Below are 11,664 nucleotides of genomic sequence, written 5' to 3'. Positions count from 1 at the left end.
GCGCTGGATGATGAATTCCAGCAGGCGATGATCACTGTTGCCCAGGTGGTTGAGCACCCGCAGCCCCCTCACCAGGTCATCACCTATGGCCAGCACCAGGTCCAACAAGGCATCTCCCCTGGAGGGGCTGTGCACCTCCTGGGTTAGATGGAGGTCCTGCAGTTGGGCTAGGAACCTAAGTGAGTGGTCAGACCTGTCTGACTGCTTTTCCCAGCAGATGTCTGGAAAGTTCAGGTCCCCCATGATGACCACATCCTTTGACCTAACTACCTCGGTGAGCTGACTTAAGAATTCCTGGTCTAGTTCTTCCCCTTGGTTGGGAGGTCTGTAGTAGACCCCCACTGTTAAGTCTCTTTCCCTGCGACTGCCTTGTATTCTAACCCAGAGCACTTCAGAGTGCCCCTCCTCTGATTCTTTGCTAATTGACGAGGATGTGTATTCCTCCTTAATGTAGAGCACCATGCCCCCACCTTTCCTCCCTGTCCTATCTCTCCTGTACAGCCTGTAGCCCTTGATATTCACCGCGTAATCATGCGTTGGGTCCCACCACATTTCAGTCATCCCCACTATGTCTGGGTTGGTGTCGGCTAGCTATGAGGGTAAGTTCCTCTTGCTTGTTTCCCATACTACGAGCATTTGTGTAGAGGCATTTGAGGCCTCCTGTGGATGTGTGCACTGGCCCCCTACTTTCAGCATTACCCTGGCCCCTATAAATGTTTTATAGTTATAAGTGTATGTTGACCATAACAGTCCTATTTTTATCACACGTCCTAGATGTTCTATCGCTTTGGTCCCGTTTTCAGAGGGATGTCTGGGAATGGTGTTTAACACAGGACTACTGCCACTTCCCCTCCCTTGCATCTCACATAACAGAGAACAAGGTGTCAGGGAGTGGAGTGTCCTGTTTGAAACACTGTCACTCTGCATATACTACCAAGTGTATGTTTTAGGGAAAATGGATGCAAGAGCAGTGATTGTAATAGAAAAACTTTTGTGATCTCAACCATAGTGAGCTTTTTTTTATGCTCATTTTAAGCAATATAATAGGTTAGGTAATATCTGTACGTTCTCAAAATTATTATTTCATATGGAAAGAAAATATAATGTGGAGCTTTGATAGAACTTGAGGATTATCCTGTGTTGTAGTCAGAAATAGGTTATACATGTGATGCCTGAGGCTGAGAGCTCTGATGATGATATATTAGAGTTTCTGTACTATCAGCATCTAATTTTTTTTGGCATTTATTTAAAAGAGAAAATTATCTATGTAATACGTTTTCAGTTGTCTCTAGTTTTCTTAATAAATCTGTTTTTCAAAGGTAAAGAACTTTAAGAAATGCATTTTAGGTGTTTTGAGAGAGGAAAGGGAGCTGTTTTTTTACTAAGGACAGGGAACTGATTTTTTTTTTTAATACAAATTTCCCTCATTTTACATGGGTTCTGTATGTGCAAATTCACTCTTATGCAATGACCCTTTTTATTCATTTTTTGCAAGAGTTGGTTATATGCGAGGTAAATTCACTCTTATGCAATTGGAGTGGTGGAAGCTTGCAGTTAGCTGCCTTGTGTGGTGCATTGTCAGGGGGTGACGCACCAAAATATAGTCTCCTGTATGGATCTGTGCTCCTCACTCGTTGTCTGCAACACGTTTCTGTAGTTGCCATCCCCATTATGGTAACATTCACCACCATGCTGTGCTTGTGTTTACTGTCTGCTGTTGGTGAGTACCAAAACTGTCTTGTAAAGTGGTAGAAACTGGTCTGGGATGCAGTACAGTCGAGGTCTTGGAACATATCCCTATTTCTTACATTTTAAAGTGGGTTCCCTTTATGCAAATTCAAGTTATGTGCCGTTTTCCAGGAGCACATGTACAGCATAAAGTGAGGGAAACCTGTACTGGAACACTACCTGCTGCTGCTGAATGGGTCTTTTTTTATTTTTATCAAGTTCTGATTCTTAAAATTATTTGTCTAGGATGGTTTAGGTAGGGATGATTCTGCCTTGAGTAGAGTTTGGACAAGATGAGCTCCTGAGGTCCCTTCCAGCCCTACTTTTCTATGGTTCTAAGACCAACTTGGACCAAGGAGGGTGGTTTCAAATGTCTCTTGCAGAGCTGCAGGACAAGGGAAAGAATCCCATCCTTCCATTTCTGCAAATACCATACACTTTTTTCCGTCCTTCCTTTTGCATTATATTGTCTGTTGTGGGCCATTATGTCTATTTATTGGCTTATGAGAGAGCATAGAATTTCTTATCCTATATGTGTCAGAGACTGAAGGGAAAATTAATAGTGATGAACTGTTTCCAGAATACTCGTTCTCATCACTTTTAACTTTATTGAACAGTTGAAAGTTATGATTGTCAGTTGCAGCATGGGATTCTACAGCTTCCGATGAAAAAAAATTGCAACATTACTTGAGGCTTAGCAAAAGCTGCTAAGATAACAACTGCATATTAAAATCGGGTCATTCTGGCACTTGTGATTATTTTGCTTGTGAATTTTAAGGTTGTAAAATGAAGCATTCAGAAATGAGGATACGTAAGAATTAAGGTTGTCCGGGCATTCTGATTTTACCACAGAACCCTTCCAACCTTCAGTAAATTGAAACTTACTGAATATATATTTTCATCATCTATATTTACTATGTGGCCCCACACTTTACTTAATGTACATAATCCAAACCTTGTACTGATGAATGCTAAATTATTTTTTTTCTGGGTGTTTCCATATTATTTTCATTGTAGCAAGTCAGAACTTTGCAAAACATTAAAGCACTTACCTTCCTAGCATGCTTGTAAAATTGACCTATTCTAGTGTAAGTTCATGGGTGGATTTGGCTTTACACCAGTGTAAGGCCTTACACTTATTTACACTCCCCTCCCCAAGTTGTATAATGAGTTGTCTTTTAAACTGATTTAAACATGGCACAAGGTTGTGAGGGAAGTAGCTGTTTCTGTGTAAGCATATTTTTAAACTGCTTATCTTTAAACCTGTTTTAACTCATACCAAACCAAAATAAGCCACTCTTATACAAATGAAGTTTTTGCTTCTTATCAGCTGTGCCTGTTTAAACTCACACCTGAGTTATACAGTTGCTACTTTCTTTTGTATAGATGGAGCCCCTTTATAAGGAAGGCACTTCCTGGGGCACTAATCAGTCACCCCAAACAAGGTCAAGCGACTTGGAGCAACATATGTCCACTAATATGGTTAAAATGTGCAGCTGTTCCTATTTAGTGGTTTACAGTACAAAATTTTGCTGACTTTGCCATGTCAATCAAGGTTGTGATAGATTGATAGCTGGTATAAACCCCTAGAACATGTACAGTTATATTGGCAAAACTGTTTTTGTTCACATAGCACATTTCACTGAAGGAGTAAGGGTCAAGCAACTGCAGTAATCTATACCAGCAATCTGTGCTCTACAGAAATTGCATTTTGATGGTATTTATGATGCTTTCATTTGGGTGGGGCAGCTATTGACGGGTCTGGGAGAGCAATTGGGGGTTAGCAGGTGCTCAGAGGGGCTGTGCAGCTCCTAGATGCAGCACCTTTACCGGGGCTCCCACCACTGCTGCTGCCTCCACGCCACTCAGTTCTGCACTGTTATCAAGCCCCATGTTGAGCTGGTGGGGCTTGGGTCTGCCACCACCACACAGGCATCCCAGAGTGAGCTGGGGATGAGGGTGCCCCAGTGCCTCTTGGTGGGGCCAGGGGACCCACTGTGGGCCGGACAAAATTGCTTCATGGGTTGTATTTTGCACATCCCTGTGCTATCCTGTGATGCAGTGACTACAGTGCCTGAAATTTTATATTCTTATATTGTGTTTTAGGGAGATAACTCACTCATGTTCTAGTCTCTGTTAAATGCATAAGCTAAAGACAAGATTAAAAAAAGTAGCTGTATGGCAACTCTAGAACTCCCACTTTTATTTCGCCTTTATTTGCTGGGGGGATGCCAGTAAAATCAGTGTAGGACAGGAAAACAAATAACTGAAGAAGTTTCACTCACTTCAGGAATTTATTACCCCTTGATCCAAATGCCAGAGTCACATAGTGTACCAGAAGCGTTGTGATTCTTACCTGCATGCTGGCTTTAGTTCATTAGAATAAGTACCTCCTCCTCCCCCCCAGCAGAAATTTTTGTCAAACCTCCAAGTGAACATGAAGATAATTTTGAAGTGTTTGTCAAGTATGTATTAACCTCATCTAATTCTTTCTAATCATGGACAGTCTTGATCTTTCAGGAAAAGCAGAATAGTGCTTTCCAAGAATGTGGTTTTAAACTGTGCCTTAATGAAAGCTCTCTCAGCATAATTGCTTATGAAGGTCACAGTGAATTCCATCAGCTTTTCCTCCCTTGTCATGCTTCCAATAGAGTTGAAAGAAACCTTGATTCCAGGCTTGGATGGGGAAACTGCTAATCCCAGTCTCTCCTGCACTAGTTCTAAACAAAAAAGACTCTCTTGGACAGGCTTTCTTCTGAGTGATTAAGAAAAATTCAAAAAAAATCATGCGATTCAGCAAGATCACCCTGTACCCATGAGAATTGGATAACCCTGGGTTTTATAAGCCCGGGGTTATAAATGAGGAACAACACATGAGATGCACATCAGAAGCCAATAAATAAAATGTAGCATCTAAATTAAATTCCCAGCACTTTAACTACTGGAGGTGCACTGATACATCGGCCCATATCATATCGACACTGGTAATAGGGAAATTAATATTAACAGTAATTGGCTTTTTTGGCTGATGTGGCTGATAATGTTGCTGATAAATGCCACGTGGATGTGTGCAGTCACAGCATGCATACAACCAGGAGTGCAGCCCGGTAGCTTGGAGAGCAGTGTCCAGTTGGTAAGCCTGTAGGGGGCGTGGGGGAGAGATGTGAGGGAGGGAGTGGGGCTGGGGCTAGTGCTGCATAACTGGGGCAGGTTGTGGGACGGAGCCTTGAGTGGCTTATCTGGGGGGGGCAGAGGAGGTGGCTCCCACTGCTGTAAGCACCCCTTGAAGAGGTATGGGGGACATGTACTACCCAGATCTGTGAATGGGGTGAGGGCAGGCTGCTGCTGTCCACTTGGGGCCAGGGTATGTGGCCAGGGGCTGCGCTTGGGGTGGGTGGCAGCAGTGCTGGGGGGAGGGCTATAGCCACCCCAAAATTCACTGCAGCCTCCCTCCCAGTGCTGATACTGCCCACCCTGAGTGCAGATCCAGTCTAGCATCCCCTGTCAGGAAGAGCCCAGCACCATCCCTGGCCCCAAGTGGGCAATGGTAACCCACCCTTACCCTACACATAAATCTGAGGGACAGATGCCCACTATACCTCCCCTGGGGGGCTCATAATGACGGGAGCCACCCCTTGGACAAGCTGCTTGTGGTTCCATCCTGCACCTTGCTCCTGCTTTGCGAGACAGTGGGGCCATATGGGGATCTCTTCACTGCTGCAAGCTCCCCAACTGCCCTGGCGACGCACCCCTTGTTCATGCCACTGCTTTGAGGGGTATAGCACCACACTGCAGCCCTCACTGCAGCCCCAGACATAGGAGGAGCATTGCCGGGGCAGTGCAGGGTGAGCAGTGGTGCAGAAGTCTCTGGGTGGCACCTGCTGGGCTGTGGAGGCTGTGCGGGAGGGGAACGGCACCAGGGAGCAGTAGGCTTGCCACCACTGCCAGCTCTGCCCTGTTTCCCTCCCCCGCGGCCTCTGCAGCCCAGCAGGTGCCACCCAGTATGGCAGGGAGCAGAAGAGCTGGCGTCGGCAACCTTCTCACTGCTCCTCGCCCCGCACTGCCGTGGCAACGCACTTCCTGTGCATGAGGGCAGTGGAATGAGAAAGGGATGTTGCCAGGGCATCAGACGGGGAGCTCGCAGTAGCAAACAGATCTCCGTATGGGCCCGCTGTCCCCAGCTGTGCTGGGTCATGCTTGCAGGGCTGTGGAGGCCCCGAGGGGAGGAAATAGGGTGGGATCTCAAGCCTGCAGCCTGTGCCTACCTCTCACAAATCTCGGGGTCACAGATCCCCCCTTCCCCCTGGGAGTATGTGAAAGCTGGCCCTCCCCTCTCCTGGATGAGCCACAGCCCCATCCTCCTCCCCTCTGGGGCCTTGTACCCCAGGCATTGTGGCCCACCCAGTTAGGCAGCAGCAGCAGCCCTGCCCAGCTTCTTCCCTACAGCAGCCTCAATCCCCATCTTCCCACTCCCCTCCCCCCCCCTCCATTTACCTGCTGGAGCTGTTCTGCAGGCTGCCTGGGGCCATGTGCCATGTACACCCCCTTCTCATTACCTTCCTCCCACTCCCTGCAGCCTGGAACTCTGCCAGCCTGCAGAGAGCTCACTAAAATGGCAAAATCCACGGGCTTCTCTTGTAAAATGAGAAATCCGCGTTTGCCTCTGGTAAAAAGGTAAAATTCATGGTTTACTCTATTTTTCCATGTATTGTCAAGAGGATGTTAATTTTAGGAATTCTGAATTGAAGTTATATGATGTATTGGAGGAAACTCATTGTTTTATCTAAGTTCCTTCAAATTGCTGATAATCTTGGTTCATCATTTGTGTACTAGGAGCTTTCCAGTTGAAACATTAGTCATAATTAGAGGCTAATATATTATTCAGAATATAAGGCATGAGTGCCCAAGAAGTGAGTCTTAATATCTTCCTTCTAGGTTTTTGATCCAAGAAGATAATGGTGTCGGTAGGGGAAAAAAACAAATGTGTAGCACATGTACACATTCATTAAACTTTTTAAATTGGACTTTGAGGTCTCAACCAACATGGTCTATAACAGGGTCAGCAGCCTTTCAGAAGTGGTGTTCCAGGTCTTCATTTATTCACTCTAATTTAAGGTTTTGCATATCGGTAATAAATGTTAATTTTTATAATGTCTCTCTCTATATATAACTAAACTATTATTGTATGTAAAATAAATAAGGTTTTTTAAATGCTTAAGAAGCTTAATATCAAATTATATTATATTAAAATGCATAGGTGGCGGAAGGGGAAGTGCTAATGGGGCTTTGCCCCCCCAAACATGGCGCAGTAGTAGGGCCAGAAGGCAGCCTGGCTGCAGGCTTCCAGAAGCTGCGGCAGGGCTGGGGAGGGGTGCATAGGCAGTGGTGAGGAAGGGAGTAGGGCTAGAGCTGGGGTAGGGGCAGCCACTCAGGGTGGGGTACAGGACTGAGCCCCAAGCAGCTTGTCAGGGGGCATGGCTCCTGCTGCTGTATGCACTCCAGGAGGCATGTGCCCTCAGATCTGCATGAGGCAGGGTGGGCTGCAGCTGTGTGGGCTGGGGCTGGGCTCTTCCTGGCAGGGTTAGGGAGGCAGGCTATGCTTGGGAGCCACCATCCCTCCCTGCAGCCTCTGGATGAACCGCTGCTCTGTCCCATGTCCTGCCCCTCCCGGCCCCGCTGTGCAGGGACTGGCGGGGCAGGCGCGGAGGTCTCGGGGGCTCCATGTCCTCCAACCTGGTGGCACAGCCAGGGCTGGTCCTGCTCTGGCCCCAGCTCTGGGTGGTGTAGGGCTGGGAGCGGGAAGGCAGCCATTGCCAGCGCGGCACCTGCTGGGGCTGGGGCTGGCACGGTGTTGGGCAATGCCACTTCCCACCATGGCCCTGTCCCCTCCTCCTGCCCTTTCCTCTGCAGACTCTGCTGCCTGTGGAGGGCCCCTCCCCCCAAATTTTTTTCTTCCTCTGCCTATAAGTGCCAGTCAAACTCATCTTGCGTGCCATTGATTGCTGACCCCTGGCTTATAACAAGAGGATCCTCCAGTACAGTGTAACTTCTTAACCTCTTCTCCTTTCTTGTTATGTGTTTATTGCTTATTTCTAATCCTCTGTTATTTCAGATGACCCTATGGGTGTATGCAGCTATAACAATTGCAACAATATCAAAAGCTACAAATCAAGGTGCTTTGATGCAACTCTTACATGTGCGTGATTTTGTAGTTATAAATGTGTAGCAAAACTGCTCCATCTTTAAACCTTCTTCCTTCAGGGTTAAAGTTTGGGCAGTTTACTTAACTTGTAACATGGTAAGATTATGGGGATATAATAGTTAAATTGTAACAGCTGCTGCAGCTCCTGGGCAGCAGGTCTCCACCCTTTTTAAAGCAGCTGAAAAGTATGCTTCTTGATGTCCATTATAAAGGTGTGGACATACATATTTTTGAAGGAGACGTGTTTTGTCCGGTTTTTCTATTTTAAGAAAGGTAAGGCCACTATTCCAGTCTATGCCATTTTAAAGAATATCTATTTTTTGATTTTTGATTTCCTTATTTGATTCAATTCAGTGTGATTATTGTGCTGCCCTTCCCAACAATCTCAGAGGGCAAAAAAAGAACAAAACAAAAGGGAAGTAGAAAGTTAACATAAAATAGAGCTCCCTCTACTCCCCCCCCCCCACCGCCAAAACTATCTCATCCTAGCTTTGTTAGTACCTACCCAATTAGAAAGGTCTCACAGCACTTCTGAAAGCTGTCTCTGCTCAGGATCTGTCAAGCTGTAAGAAGGAGGGAGTTCTAGAGCTGGAGAGCACCTGCCAAGAATGACGTCCCATGTTTTTTGCCAAGCGGATTTGGTTTATTGATTGTACTTTTAAGTGATTGTTCTCTGTTGACCTTAGGGATTGCAGTGGGGTGTAAGGGAGAAGGTGGTCCCTTAGGTACGTAGGGCCTAAACGATTTAGCCATTTACTGGTTATATATATAGATTAGGTATAGATGTAGATATAGATATAGTTTCAGTCGACAAGTTGAAATAAAACACTTTAGTTTGAGAAAATCTAAACATTTTATTTCATTTTGACATTTCTAATTTGAAACTGCTTATAACTTTTTGGTTCTTTTAAAAATTGATGTTTTGACACTTGCCTTGATATGTGGCAGAACTGGGGTGAAATTGGGTATGAAAATGTTGAAATTTCGTACATGATTACAATTCTGTTTTTAATCTGCTGCATTGTATATTATAACTCTGCCTCTGATAATTTCCCACCAGGTAACAGAGATTACACCATAATTATGTTAAATGTGGTTTGAATTTCTTGGAAAACTGGAAAATCTTTGACTGAAAACTTACAAAACACAATTTAATAATTACGTTTTTTTTTAAACTTACGTAGGTGCATCCAAAGATGGAGGAGCTGGAGCTGTTGACGAGGATGATTTTATTAAGGCATTTACAGATGTACCTACAGTACAGGTAAGACCTTGTCCTTAATGTTCCCTTATGTTCAGGAGTAATATTATAATTGTTTAGTTTTGTTTCCAATAATGTCTGCTTACAAACTTCTTATTAAATATTTTAAATGATTTTAGGAAATAGATAACTGAAAAATTTGCTGAGTATATTAAAAAAAAAAATCTTTTGATTCTGTCCTGCCCCCCTTAAGAGCTTGCTTTTATAATCGGGGTTGAGGGAAAAGTTGGCTTTAAGAAAAGTTAATGACAGGTTGATCTGTGTTGCTAATTGCTATCTCTACTTCGGGAATAGATGTTCAAAATATTAACTTGGCTAATGCCCTATATGATGCACTTTCAAAAAAAGCTATTCCTAAGTACTTTTAAATGCATGTGTAAACTACCTGTCTCATGGACTTTACCATCTGAATAGGTTTGGCTTGTCTCCTTCAGTAAAACCAAAGCGCATATTTTTAAACAATATTTAATTGTAGAATAATCACTTCAGAAATAATTTTAAATGGATAAGCAATTTTGTGTGTTATCAGGATCAATCATATTAGCATTACATTTTTTCCTTGTAAATTATGTAAAATGAATATGTTTTTTCTATGGTGTTAACTTCAAACTTCAGATGGAATCTTGTTTTTTTTCCCTCATTAACCACATTTTCAGCTTAATTCCTCTGGTTTGTTTTTAATGTCTTGCCTAACCTTGAACTGAAAAAGCCAGGTTGAAGACTGAATAAAATCCTATTTGCATTTTAATTACGTCTCATTCTGATTATCGGTAGAAAGACTAGAAGTAAAATGCAGAAGAAATCCTTTTCTCTTCAATTTTCTCTGTTTTTCAGAACCATACTTTCCCCTCATACCTCCAAATTAGAAACAAAAAAATCTTCCCTTCCCTGGTCTAGCAAATTATTAAACACTGTATGGCCAGGCAGATGCACTGTGTAGATTGATTTATACATTGTCCTAAAAGCACTCCTTGTTAAAGTTCAGACAGACCAATATATCTTCCCCACGAGTGACTGGAATATATAACTCTGCTAGCAGCTAGATGAATTTGGATGGCTGAACATGTGATAACTTAGAGTTAATTTTATAACCTGGTCTCCTGCGACTGACCATCTTAGTGATGCTGTAGCCATGAAATGCTTTTAAAGTTCAATTTCTTTTTTCATATATTTGGATCACTTTTCTCTAGAGAACTTTGAGTACACTCCAGTATCTACATAAAGCATTATATACGTCTCTAGGAAAGCATCATTGCGGGACCAGCCTCTGTTACATAACCCTATTTTTAGCTTTGTGGTAAATTAGTATTGGAAAATTTGTTTGACCTGAAAAGTAACAGGTTTATTCTGAAGGCAAAGAAATTCTCTTGCAGAGAGTCGCAAGAAAAGTTGTCTAATTGTTGCTGTTTCATTCTGTGCTTGTGCAATTTATTGTTCATTTCAATGGATACAGTACAAGCAATATGTCTTAGAAATATGGGGCTAAAATGTACCTCAGTGGGAAGTCTAGCTTCCTTTCTTTTCTCACTGCTCTGAGATGAGACTTAACTATAACTAGGTTATATGTGATGGATGTTGTCTAGAATGGCCCGGGGCCCAAATGTGTCCTGTGGAGCTTTGGCATCCAGCCCACGGGGCTGGTTCTGGGTTGGCAAATTTGGTGGTAGAGGAGCAGTGGCCATTAATATGACCACCATCCCTGCTCTGCCAAATTCTCAAGCCCCACATGGCCCATCGGAGCCAGGCTGCTCCCCCACTTTACCCCCATGGGGCTGGGCCATGCCTCCTTCCTGCTTGGGGCTGGACCATATTCCCTTCTCTCCCTCTTTTCCCCCAGTGGCCAAACCACACCCACTACTCCTTCCCCAACCTGCATGGAGCTGTGTTAAGACCAGGCCATGCCTTCGTCCCCTCTGGGGCTAGCTTGGTGCCGGGCTGCCCTTTGTCCCATTCCATGTGGCTGAATGGTGTCTACCACACCCTCCCCAGGTGCTGGATGGGAACCACTGCCTGCATCTGACCCACAGACTGTGGGGTACTCTCTGTCCAGCCCACGGGGGGAGAGGGTTGAGCATCATTCGTCTAACCCATTCTTAGAAGTACCCAATGATGGGCCTTCCGCAGCATTGTAACCTATTCCTATTAAACTTCCCTACAGATGAGTTTTTTATAGAATCTTACTTTCTAAAATTTAAACCAATTACTACTTGTTCTGCTTAGGTATCTGAGAAATCATTGATCATCATTCTATATACATGAAAGTCTCTGTATGTCTGTCTGTTGATAGCATGGGGTGCTACCACAGGGGGACAGAGAGGATGGTGGGGCAAGCTTCCCCCCGCCCCTTGCTTCTTGGAGGTGGCAGTGGCATAAGGGGTGGGGGGCAACAGGGTCAGACCCACTGTGTCAGGAAGGAGGCAGGGGCGGAACAGGGTCAGGCCTGCCATAGTGGGGGTGGGGGGAATGTGGTCTG

General features: G+C 44.4%; 1 protein-coding gene across 24 annotated transcripts in view; it reads left to right on the top strand.

The window, feature by feature from the left end:
- The window catches only part of CLASP2 (cytoplasmic linker associated protein 2), a 220,451-nt gene that overhangs the window by 97,336 nt on the left and 111,451 nt on the right, over positions 1-11,664 (top strand). For all 24 annotated transcript variants that reach the window (XM_019537881.1, XM_019537785.1, XM_019537770.1 and 21 more), the window contains one exon: positions 9,115-9,194. In XM_019537881.1, coding sequence (XP_019393426.1) covers positions 9,115-9,194 — 80 coding nt within the window. The remainder of the gene's footprint in view (positions 1-9,114; positions 9,195-11,664) is intronic.

The sequence above is a fragment of the Crocodylus porosus genome, unplaced genomic scaffold (genome assembly GCF_001723895.1).
Source record: "Crocodylus porosus isolate Cpor-Errol unplaced genomic scaffold, CroPor_comp1, whole genome shotgun sequence".
Lineage (NCBI taxonomy): Eukaryota > Metazoa > Chordata > Crocodylia > Crocodylidae > Crocodylus > Crocodylus porosus.
Note: the sequence above shows the minus strand (reverse complement) of the source record. Positions and strands in the feature narration are given on the sequence as shown.